The 18291-nt window shown below is 40.3% G+C and overlaps 1 protein-coding gene across 1 annotated transcript in view; it reads right to left on the minus strand.

Annotated features, from left to right (window-relative positions):
- Positions 1-7540, minus strand: part of RAB21 (RAB21, member RAS oncogene family) — a 28621-nt gene extending 21081 nt beyond the window's left edge. The window contains exon 1 of the mRNA XM_014833267.3: positions 7146-7540. Coding sequence (XP_014688753.1) covers positions 7146-7298 — 153 coding nt within the window. The 5' untranslated portion in view covers positions 7299-7540. The remainder of the gene's footprint in view (positions 1-7145) is intronic.
- Between the last annotated feature and the right edge of the window lie 10751 nt (positions 7541-18291).

The raw sequence follows: 18291 nt of genomic DNA on the forward strand, positions 1-18291 counted from the left end.
TAATGAAAAACTCAAGTCCCACTCTATGGAAAGATTCTTTCTGTAATATAAATTGTCTCATTTTATATACATCCTAGGTTTTTAATATTTTATAGATATTTTTCTTAAAAAGCAAACTTCTGTCTTAAAAACAAATACCATTATATTTGAGAATAAAGTTGCAAGATTTCATGCAACATCAAAATAGCAGCAAACAATCAAAAGGATGAAATCTGTCTTATCTTTTTAAACCACCTCTATGAGGCATACTTAATTTGGCCAGACTACTGAGATACCATTTGTAGTTCTAATACTCTGGGGCAGTGGTTCTTAATTCTGCTACATGGTAGTGAGAGTGGGAGCGGGGAGTGATCATGGGCTTCTTTGAGAATGTGATGAAAGCTATGAACCCATTCACTTGCAAGAAAACTGTTCATATGCACATACCAAAAACAATTTTCACACACTTTCCCAGGGGATTTATAAATCCCTGGCATAATCTCTGCGAAGAACCCCAATCTACAAAGGGAAGGGGAAAAGTGGCATTAAACAATATCAATTCAAATGTTTTAGGACTATAGGAAGAAAAACATAGTACATACTGTGTGTCAAGCACTGTGCTTGGGCTTTCTCGTTTAGTCTTCCTAACAACCCTGTGAAGTAAAGGTAATTAACCCTATTTTACAGTTGCGAACCTGAGATTTAAAGAAAAGAGAGTGATTCACCCAAGGTCAGACAACTCAGTCGGTACTGCAGTGGGTGGCAGCAAGTCTGACTCCACAGTGCTTTTTCCATTGCACAAAGCTGCCTATTCTAGAACATACAGACATTCTTAACCTGGCACTCCTCCACTTGGACACTAAATGTTCCTGGAGACCAACTCATCTCCCAAAATATTCTCCGGGTAAGCACAAAGTAATGAGGAGCAAAGTAACGGTCCACTTCCCACCTTACTCCTCCAAACCCTGAGCTACAGTACCACTACTACTTCTAATTTCAATGATTTCATCCTCCAAACTTTAGGGGTATTTACAAAATTAACAATCTTATTAGCTCAAGATGACATCTGCCATTTGTACTTGATGCTTATTTACCCAACATCTTATCTGAAATCAAAGTGGTAATTTTTTTGAAATCTCTATTTAAAAAAAGAAAATAGAATTACAGGAGAGATATAATAGGAACAAATTCTATCTCCCAAATGGAAGTCTTTTCATAACTTAAATCAATTTTTTTGGTTGTTAGCCAGATCACTTGCTGTGCTTGCTAACTGTTGGCAAAGCAAAATACCTAAAGCAGAAGAGTAACTGAATTTTAAAGAAATACGTTCCTGTCTTTATCTAATACCTTTTAAGTTTAACAGACTTTCATTAATATATGTGTGTTTATAACTAAAGAGTTCCATTATTTTTGCTAGTCACTAACATTGTCGCAGACTTAAGTATTTAACCATCAATACTACTTCTAGACTTAAGACATGAAAGGATTCAGGCAGCTAATCTGTAACCTAGTCCCCTGTAGCAAGGCTATAAAAATTAGCTATCAGAAAGCTAAGCAGGATTGCTACAATGGCAATCATATTACAACATATGACTGTAACAAATTAACATGTTGAGTATGTTAAGTTTATACAATGGTGCATGCCAAATATATTTCAATAAAAAATAAAGAAAATTAAGCTGAATGTTTGAATACTTTAATATTTCTTGTCCTTAGTTTCTAAAAAGAGGGATTATAATCAGTTTAGAGCCTAAGTAAATACTTTGAAAAGGAGAGTCAAAAGAGGAACAGCTCAAAACACAAAGCAGAAAATGGCAGTCAGATATGGAATACTTGTATATTAGGAATTCAAAGCCACAATGAAGAAAATCTCTTTTCTGAAGAAAATCAAAAACAAAAACAAAACTCACCCACGTTTCCACAGCCTACATGTATCTAGTAAAATACTGATGGGGGAAAAGACTTCAACTATTGTATTTTACAAAGACATTGTAAATGAATTGGCTGAATCAACTTCAGCGTGGCTTCCAGGACTACTTGGAAGATATCTCAGACATTCAAAACGTTAATCTTACAAACAGGGAAACCAAGATTCCTAGACCAAAGCCTATGATGCCAAACGTAAAACTAACTGCTAGAACCTGAACGCCAAGCGTTGTTCAAGACGTTAAGGTACGTGGGGAAAAAAAGTTAGTAGACCTAGTTTAAGAAAAAAAATGGTACACCATTACCATTTGTGGAACCTGGGAAATTTAATCCAAGTCTTAGTTTCCTAATTTGCCAAACTATCAGGATACTATCTGTCCAGCCAACCTTATAGGACCACTTTGCTAATCAAATGACAGGAACCTACTCCAGATTTCAGGAGGCAGACAGGTGGAAATCCAGTTAGAATTCTAAAACAGAACATGACTGAGGGTTCTGATTAAAAACAATGTTACTTTTTATATAGGAGATTAGTTGAAAGTGTGAGAAGGGACTTATTAGAGTACATAATCTTAGAACACCTTCAATAAGGGAAAAAAAGGGGTATAACTAAAGAAAGGAAGCGATCACCCAAGAGCACTGATATAAAGAGACATACGAAAAACAGGACACGGTTAAAATCAAAATGGCACAAACATTTAAAGTCAGGAAAGCTAACTGACAATTAAAGTACCTTATTCATCCTTATATTCCCCAGTTAGCACAATGTTTGATATAGCACAAATATGAAAAAAACAATTCTTGAATTTAATTGCTTAGGCTCAGCAGTACTGCCCTAATAAGTTCCAGAGAAAAAGCAGTAACTTCCTCACTCCAATTGCCTTTCTTGTCTCTGTCAAGTTTATCAAAGCCCCAAATCAGCGAGGAAATTACATAAGAGAGCTAGGCTACTCTATATAAGATCAAGTTTCCTGGGCCAGGTATAGGATGTTGAGTTCTCTCAGTGAGCTTACCTACAATATCACTTCCTAACTATCAGTAACCTGCAAAAAGGGAGCAGTACTAAAACACCAAAGCATGACAAATGTCACAGCATTCAAAAAAGAAGTGAACTTCCGGAAACATCAATCCCAGCCACAACTCGAGAATGGATAATAAATATATGTATGTGTGTCTATATATATAATATATTCATATATATTATACATAAAATCTATAAGCAACTTTTAAAATGAGGTGATCCTTCAGAGACAGCATGGGTTCTCAAAATAATTCTTGCCAAATTAACCCCATTACCTTTTTGACTGAGTTACCGTGAAAGAAACCAACACAAATTAAGCACTATTCATTCAACAGCAAACATTCATTAAACAAACATGTGCCAGGCACTGTGCTAGCACTGTGCTAGCAGGTTTACATATGAGCTATTTAATCCACACAAAAATTCTATGAGTGAGACTTTCCCATTTTATGGATGAAGAGCCAGCTTACAAACATTAGAATAACTGTTAAGAGCGAGATGGCTATGAAGAAAGAGCCAAAATTCAAACTCATGTCTAACTTCAAAGTCCTGTCCCTTTTTATCACATCATATGACCTCCTACTGCAGAAACAAAGTGTTATGTTGTTCTCTGCCTCTGACAAAGCATCGCATGGTATCCCCTGTGGGCAAGACTGATGTACCTAGGGCAAAAAAGTCACATCTGTAATGCTGGAATACCCATTTTCATTAAAGGCTTTGTGTCCACTAGGTAGTAGCCCATGGCAATCAGTCTTAAGCTGTTTTCTGATTCTGTTATCATTAATATATACAACACCCCATTAATAACTGTTTCTCATTGAAGGGGAAAGAGAACTATGGCCCATGCATAGTCTGAAGAAACTCCACCCTGATATTCTACATGTCTAAAAGAAAAAAACACCTCTGGCCATGTATCACTGGACTACAGTGAGACCTGCCACAGAGCTCTGACATGGCCCTCTCTCTCCCCTTTCTTTCAAAGTCTTCACCAAATCATCAGGTGACAAAGTTAAAATGAGGAGCTAAGCCAGATAGTAGAGACCATGCCTTATTCTTCTTTGCATGCCCAGGACCCAATGAAATGCCTGACCCACAGAAGCTCAATCAATGTTTCTTGAATTACAGAATCAAAATTTAAAAGGGCACTAACAGGTTTTAATCACTAGAGCAAATCTGTCAAAGCCAACTTTAGTGGGTCAACTATATTAGGAACAAGAAAGCTACAAAATCAAAAAGAATTTGAGGATGTAACGTCTTTTTCTTTGAAGGAAACTAGACTAAGACAGCAAGCCCAATATTAATCAATGTGACAGCTGCCCGAAAAGCTCACAGAATCTTTTCCACTTCAGTGTTAGGAAAGCACTGGCAATAGGACAGGTGATAGCCTGCGCTTCACTGTGCTCAGTCCAAACTACACTTGGAATCATCTTCACAGCTCAAGACATCACATTTTAAGGAAAGAGGACAATGATTAAATAGTGAGTGTCAAGAAGAGATCTCACAACAGTGCAATGATTTACAATGTCAAAGGAGATGCAGTTAAAGGAACCAGAGCTGTTTACCTAAGAGAAGACAAGACTCAAAGGGATGTGACAGCCACCTGCAACTATCAGAAGGGATTTCAGGAACGATCAAGATTCAGAGGGCAGAACTAGGACTGGAAACTACAGGGAAACAGATTTCGGCTTTATATACAGAAAGATTTATTGGATATTAGATCTGTGCAAAAATAAAGCAGGCCACCTCAGGACATAGTGAGTTTTCCACTTTCTCTATCAGCTCCTCTCACCTCCAAGATTTCAGACAAAAGTAGACAATCACTTGACTGAAATATTAAACAAAAGACAATCAGTGAACCATAAACTATCTTAGGTTCCTCTCAGTCCTATAATTCTTTGAAATATGAAATGCATGAGCATGTACTTTACAAAATATGAAGTATTTTGATAGTAGGTAGTTTTGTTTACAAGAAAAAAGGGGCGTTCTTCCTCTCCTATGTTCTGATACGTGATCTCCTCTCCATTTGGAAACTAAAAGCATACCAAGAAGTTTTATGGGTCACACTAAAGTCAAATTTCTCTGAAAAAATTAAGAAAGACGAGATGAACTGATATCTACAAGAAAGAGATTATATCTATAAAGCTGTTTCCATGCACTGGTTATGCATCAAAATCCTCATTTCTGTAATATAATCCAGATACTGTTCGTGGTGAGTGGTATAAATATTAAAATTAGGACTGCTATGGTTGTGATATGCTTGAGATCTACCATAACTTCATTCTCTCCTGTGTAGACTGCAGCACTTTCTCTCAGATATTTAAAAATCTTTAGCCTGCTTTTAGCTTCGAAGATGTTTTGAAACATATATTGAAAGTGTAATTTTCAGGTAGATGGGCTAAATTATCTTAAAAAAAATTAAGAGCTCAATTACAATAGTTTTCTCTTTTATCTTAAATCTGTAGCACGAAGGAAACCACTAACAGGTGGTTCACCAATATCCAGAGGCAGTGTGCCTTAACTGCTCAAAAACTGAAGTCAGACCGGGTTCAAATTTCAGCTTGGGCACCAGGACTTGTGATAATGATGACTTGTGGTGATATGACGGCCAGCAAAGTACTCTCACCTTACCTAAGCCTGTTTCCTCACCTGTAAACTGAGGCTAATAAAACTATCCACCTCACAGGCTGTTACAAAAATTAAAAGAAAGAAGAAAAGTACTCAGCATCCTAGGAACTCACTAAATGACAGCTATTGTTACTACTTTACCTAAATGAATTTCTAAAGTTCCAAATGATCACAAATATCTACCCTACAAACTTCCTTGATCTCACAAGTAACACTTAACAATAACTATTAAAATTGTTTAACTGCTCTTGTACAAGGATGTAAGAAAAAAATGCAGTTTCCTGACATTCACTTTTTCAGATATTATGCTTTACATAGGAGTGAAAACAGAATAAAAATACAACCATAAATGGAATCAGAACCAGTCTTTGCAAATTCTAGGTTCAGTAGTTTAATAATAGCATCAACCATCAAACACCACAACAATTAGGAGACTGTGCATTCAACACGTGTCCACGTTCTTATACAACACAGTCACTAATTAAGATGTATTGTGCAATTTGGGGCAGAAATAATAAAGATGGAGAGCTTGCACTGGACCAGGTCCTAAGTGCTTTTATTATATTTGTCCTGACAACCCTATGAGCTAGATATTATTATGGCCATTTTAACAGATGAATAAACTTAGGCACAGACAGGTTAATTCACTCGCCCAAGATCACACAGCTAGTTAAACAGATGGAGGTGGGATATGAACCTAGACAATCAGGCTCAAAAGTCCACTAGAATTTACTGCTTCTGACTGAACTGATCAAGTCACACTAGTTATTTTTCTTCTAACACGTGCAAACTGATTTCTTTGGGAGAGCAGAGAGACAACAACGGTCTCAAAGGCCTGGCTTCAATTCCAATCAATGATTACATTTTAAAACTTTTCCGAGTAACCATAACCTAACTACAGATGAAAGCCGGCCCAACACTACAAGTAAAGAAAATAAACACCAGCAGCAGCTACGCTGTTAGTCTGGGGACCAATGCTGGCCAGTATTCACATGACTTTTCCATGTGAATGTGGGTCGACCGACCTCGAAGACTATGGGACCCACAAGTTAGACCCACGCAAGCAGCAAAGAAACTGCGTAACCCCTACCAGCAAGCAGTCATTTCAAAAACCCTGCAGAGATCTTTGCCAATCAGCAGGTTACTCGAAGACAGGAGAAAATGGAACTTGCACACTTAGTCATCAGTAATCGCTAAAGTTACAAATTACCTAGCTCGCAAAATCAAATCCGCAGCTAAATTCCTAATTCCGAAAGAAAGAAAAAGGACTGACACCGTGACTGTAGAGCGAAGGGCACCTAGGGCCCAAGCGGAAGCGAATCAAACGGGAAAAACTAGCCGCGGGTGGGGACTCCCAACAGGCGCAGCCACCTGGGAACCCCTGGGGACTTTTCAGGGCCCGTCTCCTCCACGCCCAACAGCGTGTCCTTCCGTCTAGAGGCTGCTGCGACCCCGCGTGTCCCCAGGGCGAGTTCGGAAAGCAGTCAACGGAGGAGAGAACAGGACAGGCTGAGACCCGCGAGCCCACAGCCGGAGGCCCAGGGCCGCCGAGTCCGCCGCGGAGGGGCCGGCGGCGCCCTGGCGCCCGGCGCACCTGCAAAGTGGTGATGTGCTTATCGTTGAACTTGTTCTCGCAGTAGCGCAGCACCAGCGACGTCTTCCCCACGCAGCCTTCCCCCAGCAGCACCACCTTGAACGAGTAGGCTCGGCCCGCCGCCGCCCCGCCGCCCCCGCCGCCCGCAGCCATCGCGTTGCCTCCCGGCCGCCGCAGCGCCTTTACGGCCGCGCGGGCAGGCCCTCCGCCCGGCCCTGCGACCCGGGCGCCGGCTCCACTCCGCCTCCGCGCGAGGCCTGGCAAGGCCGAGGGAACGTCGGCGGGAGGGAAGAGCCCCAGCCCCGCGCCGGGAAGCCGAAGACAAGCGAAGACGGCTGCCTCGGCGCCTCCTCTAATGGCGTCTCCTTCCTCCTACGTCACACTCCGGCTCACGTGACCGCCGGCCGCGGGCGCCCTGGGGCTCCGCCCCGGCGCGCGCTCCTGCGTGGGCGGGGCTCCGCGGCCGCTTCCGGGTGGAGTGGCACCAGGCCGGCTCTCCGGCGGGCGCGCTGGGGCGGCGGGCTGCGCCGAGCCGGGCGGTGTGCGGCCCCCGCTGCTCTGCGCTTGGTGTGAGCCTGTGGGAGTAGGGCGAGCCCGGCTCAGGCGAAATGTTGACGAGCAGCACGTTCCCGTTCTTGCTAGGGAGTATTCACAAGGCTCATGACGCCTCACCCCCAGAGTCGCTGTAAACCAGGTGGGCCGAGGTGTCCTTCGGTGTCTTGGCAGTATTTCTCCGTGGGAACCCAAATTATAAGTATTGAACTTCTTTCGCTTCCTCAGACCCCAGATCTCAGCTTAAACGGGAAAGGCTTCCCTGACCGCGTCCTTCCCCCACTGTCCTCTGCCGTGCCCCTCCCCACCCCGAGTTAGGTGCTTCCGAACCCCGGTGTGCATGCTTTAGCGGCGCTCGCCGCGCTCCATGGGAATTACTTTGCTGAGTATTTGTCTCTCTCTATTCGGCTGTGGATTTGTTCAGGACAAGAACTGTGTAAGACTTGCCCACGTTTGAATGTCCGACTCCAGTGCCAGGCACATAATAGGCATTCTGTAACTATTGGGGAATGAATGAACAAACGATACATCTAAAGCCGGTATGCCTTGGCTCCCCACCTTTTCCTTTGTCCATGAAGCTTGTGACATTCCATACTGTCTGTACCTTGATACACCTGCCTTGATTGATGATTGCTTATTTTCCCTCATCTACCTACCCTTTCTTTCATGAAATATTCCCTTCTAAGAAACTATACTGATGTTTCTGAAAATTTGGAGCTAGAAATCTGGTGTCAGTTAGGCAAATATATTCATTTTCATCAGACTCCTTTTCCGCTATAAACCAAAATACTCCATTCATTCATTCAGCAAATCTTTGAAGGTACCCATCATATGCCAGGAAAAACTACAGTGTGTTTGTTATCAGGAACTTACATTTTACCAGAGAAGACAGATATGGTCACTTACAGGATGCATGCTTTCCTCTTGATAAAGCAGTTTAGAGTATTTTGCAAACTTATGTAGAGACCCAGGTGGCTTAGCATGCTAGAGAAACCTTCCAGGAGAATGTTACCTTTGGGTAAGACTAACCTATGCCAGGAGGGGGGAGAGCTTTGCAAGAAGAGAGTACAGCATGTCCAGAGGCCTTGAGGTAGGAAAGAGCATGTAAAGTTGAGTGACTAAAAGTGTGATAAGAATGCAAAGAGGAGAAGGAAGGACATCAGCATCACGGTGGAGTGAGCTTTTCCAGTAGTCTCTCCCGTTCAACATACAACAAAAAACACGTTCATACTCCAAGAGAGGACGTCCAAACCAACACAAAAAATGTCGGAGAGACCCATGCAGCCATACGACAGAGGGCAGAGAGGGTGGAGCCCCCCTCGGAGGAGGTGGAACAGGGTATGAGAAAATGTCACTCCCTTCCCTAGAGACTGCCATCCAGGACCACATGTGGCCTCTGAGAGGGAAGGAACAGGGCAGGGGATGTACGTTCACGGGAACATCAAAGATCCCTGAGGGCCCACACAGCCTAGAGGGAAGCCCCCTACCATGGCGAAAGCTTTCCTGGGGGGTGACTTTATCAAGCCAACACTCCGGGAGAGCATATAGCGAGAGCAGAGTGAGAAAATGCCAAGAGCACGCATAAGAAAGTGTCCCTCACCCCACCTACCCAGTGCCAGCTCCAGCTGCTGGGATCTCTGCTGAAGGCAGAGGGCTCAGGATACACAGCTCTTGATGCCCACCCAGTGTTGATAGGCAGTAAATGCGACCAAATAACACCAGGTTGGGAAAAAACAGAGCCACGCCCTGTAGCAATATCAAACATAATATTAGATCTCCAGACCAGAGAGAAAATGACAAGTACACAAAAGTCATGCCTGAGGACACAGAACTATGTAATCTAAAAGACAAAGAATTCAAAATAGCTATCATCAAAAAACTCAATGAGTTAAAAGAGAATGTAGGGAAACAATTCAATGAGTTTAGGAGCTACTTCACAAAGGAGACTGAAACTATAAACAAGAATCAATCAGAAATATTAGAGATGAAAGATACAATGGAAGAAATAAAACAAAATATGGATTCCCTGAATGCTTGAGCAGACATCATACAGGAGCATATCAGCATAATCAAAGATACACATGTTGAAGTGTTCCAGATAGAGGATGAGAGAGAACTAAGACTAAAAAAAAAAAATGAAGAAAGTCTCTGAGAAATATCCAACTCAATTAGGAAATGCAACATAGGAATTATAGTTATTACAGAAGGAGAAGAGAAGGAGAATGAAGCAGAACGCTTGTTCAAAGAAATAATAGCAAAAAGCTTCCCAAACTTAGGGAAGAAGATGGAAATCCATGTGGAAGAAGCTGTCAGATCTCCTAAATATGTCAATGTAAAAAGACCTACTGCAAAGCATATAGTAGTGAAACTGGCAAAAGTGAAGGACAAAGAACGAATATGAAGGGCAGCAAGGCAGAAGAAAATAACCCACAAAGGAATCCTTATCAGGCTTTCAGCGGATTTCTCTGCAGAAACCTTACAGGCTAAGAGAGACAGGAATGACATATTCAAATCTTTGAAGGACAAAATCTTTCAGCCAAGAATACTCTATCCAGAAAAACTATCCTGAAGATATGATGGAGAAGTAAAAACTTTCCCAGACAAACATAAGCTAAGGGATTTCACAGCCATGAGACCCCCACCCCTACAAGAAATCCTCAAGAAGGCCCTCATTCCTGAAAAAAAAAAAGTGAGAAAGGGGTTACAAAATATGGAGTAAAGAGATAAATAGCTAGAGAGAAACAGAGCAGAATAGCAAATACTCAAGTATAGCATTAAAAACAAAGGGAAGGAAAACACCAAAATCAAAGATAATCTTGCCATTTTAACCACAAACTCACAACTCAGGATGGAGTAAGATGTGAGAAAAACAACTTAGGAGGGGAAGAGGAAGGGGATTGAAGTGGTCTGGTCTAAGGAAATAAGAGGCCATCAGAAAATGGAATATCTTATTGATGAGATTTTGAATACAAACCTCATGGTAACCACAAAACAAAAAAGCAGAACAGAGACACAAATAATAAATAAGGAGAAAACAAAGAAACACAACATAAAAAAACTACATAACTCAAATGGTAGACCAAAATAAACAGGACGAGAAACAAAGGAAATGCAGGAGAACCAAAAAAATGAGTGCTAAAATGGCAGCATTTAAGCCCTCATATATCAATAATCACCCTAAATGTAAATGGATTGAATTCTCCAAGAAGAAGACACAGAGTGGTAAGATGGATTAAAGAACAAGACCCAACCATATGCTGCCTCCAGGAAATACATATCAGGTCCAAGGACAAACACAGGCTCAGAGTGAAGGGGTGGAAGATGATACTTGAACCTTATGGCAAACAAAAGAAAGCAGGTGTTGCAATACTTATATCAAAGTAGACTTCAAAATAAAGCAGGTAAAGAGAGACAAAGAGGGGCAGTATGTAATGATCAGAGGGACACTCCATCAAGAAGTAACAAATATCTATGCACCCAACACAGGAGCACAAAAGTATATAAAACAACTATTAACGAGCCTAAAAGAAGATATTAATAACACAATAATAGTAGGGGACCTCAACACTTCACTTACACCAATGGATAGATCATCCAGACAGAAAATCAACAAGGAAACAATGGAATTAAATGAAAAGCTAGACCAGACAGACTTACTAGACATATATAGAACACTCCATCAAAAAACAGCAGAATATGCATTCTTCTCAGGTGCACACAGAACATTCTCAAGGATAGACTATACATTGGGAAACAAGGCTATCCTCAATAAATTTAAGAAGATTGAAATAGTAACAAGCATGTTTTCTGATCACAATGCTGTAAAGCTAGAAATTAATCATAAGAAAAAAGCTGAGAAATGGACAAAGATGTGGAGACTAAACAGCATGCTATTGAACAAGCAATGGATCATTGAAGAAATTAAAAGAGAAATAAAAAATATCTGGAGACAAATGAAAATGATAACATACCATACCAACTCATGTGGGATGCAGCAAAAGCTGCATGTAGAAAGGAGGAGAAGGAGGTAACAGAATCCAGGTAGTAATCCTTGGTTGTCTGCCTCACAAGGGATGGTGGATTCTGCCACCAGGAAGCCAAGGAGTAAGTGGGAAAAGGAGATGAGTGTTTTGATTTTAATCCCATATAGGCTGGGTTTAATGTAGGGGAACTGATATCAGGGCTGGTATCAAAGAGAAAACCTTTATGTTTTCATAAAATATCCTCATGATTATATCTGAGGATGTATTCTCTACTTCTCCTCTCTGTATTCCTTCTCTCAGAGCATCTGCATACTCATGAATACTTCCAGAATTAGGAAGAGACTTTATTTTCAGAGAGTCCTTTCCATTGTCCATTCTGAATTCTTCTTCATATTGGATTGAAATCTGCCTCTCTCTGCCTACAATGAATTGTTCCTGATTCAACCTACATGGCATGCATTTAATCTCTCTTCTCTGTAAAACATCTTCATACATATGAAGAAAGCTGTATGATCTTCCTTTTTTTAAGAAAATGTGTTTTTTTTTTTTTGAGGAAGATTAGCTCTGAGCTAACTGCTGCCAATCCTCCTCTTTTTGCTGAGGAAGACTGGCCCTGAGCTAACATCCGTGCTCATCTTCCTCTACTTTATATGTGGGACGCCTACCACAGCATGACTTGCCAAGCGGTGCCATGTCTGCACCTGGGATCCGAACCGGCGAACCCCGAGCCACCGAGAAGCAGAACGTGTGCAGTTAACCTCTGCGCCACTGGGCTGGCCCCTGATCTTCCTTTAAGTCTTCTCTTTTCCTCTCTTCTCTTTTCAATACAACCAATCCTTTCAACTACTGTTCAAGTGGTATGGATCCCAGATCATTTAATAGCTTGATTGTCTTAGAACCTACGTGTAGTACTTTGCATTTATCACTGAATCAAAACAATTTAAAAAACTTTTATTGTGAAATAAAATAATTTTTAAAGGGAAAGTAACTTTCCAGGCTTAGCTTAATTTAGGATTTAAGGAAAGTTTTGCAAATGTTCATGGATTGTAATAAGTCAGTTTGGCATAGTTTTGAGCACAGAGTGGGTAAATATAGATGTAAATTGTGGCAAGTTGGCAATAGTTCCTCAAAGATATCAGGTCCTAATACCTGGCATCTGTAAATGTTACCTTACTTCAAAAAGGGTCTATTCAGATGTGATAACAGATCTTGAGATGGAGAGATTATCTTGAATTATCCATGTGGGCCCTAAATGCAATCACAAATATCCTAAAAAGAGGGAATCAGAAGGAGATGCTACATACACAAAAGAGAAGGTAATGTACATGGCAATGGAGTCAGAGATTGGAGTGATGCAGCTACAAACCAACAAATGCTGACAGCCCCTGGAAGCTGGAAGAGGTAAGAAATAGATTTACCCCTAGATTCTCCAGAGAGTATGCAGCCCTGCCAACACATTAATTTCAACCTAGTGAAAGTGATTTTGGACTCCTAACCTCCAGAACTGGAGGAGGTTGTGATAATATGTTGCAGAAGCCATAGGAATCTAACACATAAGTATATTGGGAGAAAACAAGTAGGTTATGTTAGTCCAAGCATTGAAAGCAATTCAGGCTTATTCTGGGATAGTTTCCGTGCTCTTAAAAACTTAGGTCAGTCTTGGAGTCAACTACGATTGGTCTGTATAAATTTGATAGAGGATGACACAAAAAACTGGAACTCCAGTTCCTCCTTAGAAAAGACCTGCAAGAATTTGAGGACTCCTCGGTGAGTAGATAACTCAAAATAGATTCCTGATTGGTGAGAGTTGAGGCAAGCTAGAGAGCAAATTCCAATCCAAATAGCTCCTTTGCACCAAAAACAAGCCCCCACTCCCCACCTCTCAAAAAAACCCCACATCAAGCATAATTATACAGATGAGATCAAGTTAAACATAAACATGTAGCACAGTATCACATTGGAAATGTTGCCACTGAAAGGTAGCCTGTAGCTCTAATAGCTTCTGTGAAAGGAGAAAAATAATCCCACCAGCTTTGTGGTGGTTATAAGGTTGAGTTTATGGATGGTTTTTAATGTTTGTAGGTCCTAGATTTTTGAATGGCCCTCCTTCCTCTCCCTGTTCTTATACCACTTTTGTAAATTAAGACCAACTCATAGTCTTCAGTGTGACCATCTGGGGCCCTCAGTTGTTGAATTTTGATGAACTATCCAGCATTGAGGAGTTAGGTAATGCTTATTTCTTCATTTGGGAGGGAGGGTGATTGTCAATGGCTTCTGTACATCTTTGGTTCATTCATTCTTCATTCATTTATCCATCATTGAACAAATATTTATTCAGCATTTACTATATGTCAGGCATTGTGTTACAAATGTAGTCCAATCGGACATGATTTCTGCCCTCATGGAGTTTACAGTTTAATGGGAGCCACAGATAATTAAAACAGTTACTATAAAGTATGGTAAATAGTCTATGGGATAGGTATGTGGAACTATGGAACCACATAGAAATAGCAAATAACTCAGCTGTTACAGAAGGTAAGTCTGATCGAATGGATACACTCCTTTATCTTCAATTTTCTTAATATTTCATCAGATTTGACTTATATGACTACCCTTTCTTTCATAGCATATGTTACTCCCTTGGCTTACAGGTCATCATAGTCTACTTTTCTGCTACTTCGTTTCCATTTCTTTGCTGGCTTTTTTACCTGTTCCCAATTTCTAAATGTTAGTGGGCTTCCAGATTCAGTTCCCTCCAAAAAAAACTCTCTCTCTAGGCGCTCTTGTCCACTCCTATGGCTTGAAATATCCTCTGCATGTTAATGACTCCTAAATTTACATCTTTCATTCCGCATCTCTCCCGTGGGCACCATATATATATATAGGCAACTCTCATTTAACATCTTTACTCAAGTGTCAAATGGACATTTCAAACAAAATATATTTAAAATGGATCCTCAATTTCTCTCCGAAAGCTGTTCCGCCCTTGGGTTTTCCCATCTCTGTAAGTAGTTCTTTTTTTTTTTTTCCTTGTGGTAACCTTAGTTTATAACATTATATAAATTTCAGGTGTACATCATATTTCAATTCCTGTGTAAATTACATCATGTTCACTACCCAAAGAATAATTACACTCCATCACCACACATGTATGCCTTGTCACCCCTTTCACCCTCTTCCCTCCCTCATTCCCCTCTGGTAACCACCAGACCAATCTCTGTCTGCATGTGATTATTTGTTGTTGTTTTTATCTTCTACTTATGAGTGAGATCATACGGTATTTGACTTTCTCCCTCTGCCTTATGTCGCTTAGCATGTTACCCTCAAGGTCCACCCACGTATTCATAAATGGCCGGATTTCATTTCTACTGGCTGAGTAGTATTCCATTGTGTATATATGCCACATCTTCTTTATCCATTGGTCCCTTGATGGGCACTTTGGTTGCTTCCAAGTCTTGGCTATTGTGAATAATGCTGCAATGAACATAGAGGTGTATATATCTTTACACATCCCTGTTTTCATGTTCTCTGGATAAATATCCAACAGTGGAATAGCTGGATCGAATGGTAGTTCTATTCTTAGTTTTTTGAGGAATGCCCATACTGTTTTCCATAGTGGCTGCACCAGTTTGCACTCCCACCAGCAGTGTCTGAGTTCCTTTCTCTCCAAATCCTCTCCAACACATCTTGTTTCCTGTCTTGTTAATTATAGCCATTCTGATGGGAGTGAGGTAACATCTCATTGTAGTTCTGACTTGCATTTCCCTGATATTTAATGATATGGAGCATCTTTTCATGTGCCTGTTGGCCATCTGGATATCTTCTTTGGAGAAATGTCTGTTCAGATATTTGCCCATTTTTTAATTGGGTTGTTGTTGTTGAGATATATGAGTTCTTTGTATATCTTGGATATTAACCCCTTATCAGATATATGGTTTGAAAATATCTTCTCCAAATTGTTAGGTTGTCTTTTCACTTTGCCAATGGTTTCCTTTGCTGTGCAAAAGGTTTTTAGTTTGATGTAGTCCCGTTTGTTTTTTCTGTTGTTTCCCTTGCGTGGTCAGAATGGTACTTGAAAATATGCTGCTAAGACTGATGTCAAAGAGTGTAGTGCTTACGTTTTCTTCTAGAAATTTTGTGGTTTCAGGTCTTGCATTCAAGTGTTTAATCCACTTTGAGTTAATTTTTGTGTGTGGTATAAGATAATGGTCTACTTTCATGCTTTTGCATATGGCTGTCCAGTTTTCCTAACACCATTTATTGAAGAAGCTTTCCTTTCTCCATTGCATGTTCTTGGCTCCCTTATTGAAAATTAGCTGTCCATAGATGTCTGGGTTTGGGCTGGCCCCATTGCTGAGTGGTTAATTTCACGTGTTCCACTTCAGCAGCCCCAGGGTTTCACTGGTTTGGATCCTGGGTGCAGACATGGCACTGTTCATCAGGCCATGCTGAGGCGAGGTCTCACATAGCAGAGCCGGAAGGACCTATAACTACAATATACAAGTATGTACTGGGGGGCTTCAGGGAGAAGAAGAACAAGAACAAGAACAAGAAGAACAAGAACAAGAACAAGAAAAGATTGGCAAGAGATGTTAGCTTAGATGCTAATCTTTAAAAAAAATAAAATAAAATAAAAAAATAAAGAATAAAAGATGTGTGGGTTTATTTCTGGGCCCTCAATTCTGTTCCATCGATCTGTGTGTCTATTTTTGTGCTAGCAGCATGCCGTTTTGGTTACTATAGCTTTGTGGTGTATTCTGAAACCAGGGAGGGTGATACCTCCATCTTTGTCCTTTTTTCTCAGGATTCCTTGGGCTATTCAGGGCCTTTTGTTATTCCATATACATTTTAGGGTTCTTTGTTCTATTTCTGTGAAAAACGTTGTTGGAAATTTGATAGAGATTGCAGTGAATCTGTAGATTGCTTTAGGAAGAATGGACATTTTAACTATGTTAATTCTTCCAACCCAGGAGCACAGAATATCTTTCCATTTCTTTGAGCTTTCTTCAATTTCTTTCAACAATGTTTTATAGTTTTCAGTGTATAGATCTTTCACCTTTTTGGTTAAGTTTATTCCTAGGTATTTTGCTCTTTTTGCTGTGAATGTCAATGGAGTTGTATTCTTAATTTCTCTGTCTGCTATTTAGTTGTCAGTGTGTAGAAATGCAACTGATTTTTGTATGTTGATTTTTTATCCTACAACTAGACCATATTCATTTATTATTTGTAAAAGATTTTTAGTGGATTCTTTAGGGTTTTCTATATATAAAATCATGTCATTTGCAAATAGTGACAGTTTTACTTCTTCTTTTCCAATTTGGATTGCTCTTATTTCCTTTTCTTGCCTGATTGCTCTGGCTAGGACTTCCAATATGATGTTAAATAAGAGTGATGAAAGTGGGCATCCTTGTCTGCTTCCTGTTCTTAGAGGAATAGCTTTCAGTTTTTCTCCATTGAAAATGATACTAGTTGTGGGTTTGTCACATATGATATGCCTCCATTCTGGTCCTCTTATATGCCTATTCCTTACCTGCCTCTAAGTTCTTGAGTGGGTTTATTTTTTAACTGGAATGTTCTATCTTCAGCATTTCTCAGGGCTAGCTCAATCTCATCCTTCAAATATTATCTTGAATATCACCTCCTCACCATACTTTCTAAAGTAATCTTGGTTACTCTATACTTTTTATTATACTCCTAACATTTATTTGTTTGCATGTTTGTAAGCTCTTTGAGAACATATGCCTTGGTGTCTGGCCCACTATTGAGCCTCCAGAGCCTAGCACTGTGACCAGGCCATAATGGTCACTCAATAAACATTTGTTGCATGAATTGAGGTAGGATAATATTTTGATATTTTAGCCTACGGGTATTTTTCCCCTAGCATTTTTTTTATTAATGTTATGATAGATTACAACCTTATGAGATTTCAGTTGTACATTTTTGTTAGTCATGTTGTGGGTACACCACTTCCCCCTTTGTGCCCTCCCCCCACCCCTCCTTTTCCCTGGTAACCACCGATCAGATCTCCTTATCAGTATACTAACTTCCACCTATGAGTGGAGTCACATAGAGTTCGTCTTTCTCTGACTGGCTTATTTCGCTTAACATAATACCCTCGAGGTCCATCCACATTGCTGTGAATGGGCCAATTTTGTCTTTTTTTATGGCTGAGTAGTATTCCATTGTGTATATATACCACATCTTCTTTATCCAATCATCAGTTTCTGGGCATGTAGGTTGGTTCCACGTCTTGGCTATTGTAAATAATGCTGCAATGAACATAGGGGTGCAATGGACTCTTGAGATTTCTGATTTCAGGTTCTTAGCATAGATACCCAGTAATGGGATGGCTGGGTCATAGGGTATTTCTATTTTTAACTTTTTGAGAAATCTCCATACTGTTTTCCATAGTGGCTGTACCAGTTTGCATTCCCACCAACAGTGTATGAGGGTTCCTTTTTCTCCACAACCTCTCCAACATTTGCCACTCTTGGTTTTGGATGTTTTTGCCAATCTAACGGGTGTAAGGTGATATCTTAGTGTAGTTTTGATTTGCATTTCCCTGATGATTAGCGATGGTGAACATCTTTTCATGTGTCTATTTGCCATAT

This window comes from Equus asinus, chromosome 4 (genome assembly GCF_041296235.1).
Source record: "Equus asinus isolate D_3611 breed Donkey chromosome 4, EquAss-T2T_v2, whole genome shotgun sequence".
Lineage (NCBI taxonomy): Eukaryota > Metazoa > Chordata > Mammalia > Perissodactyla > Equidae > Equus > Equus asinus.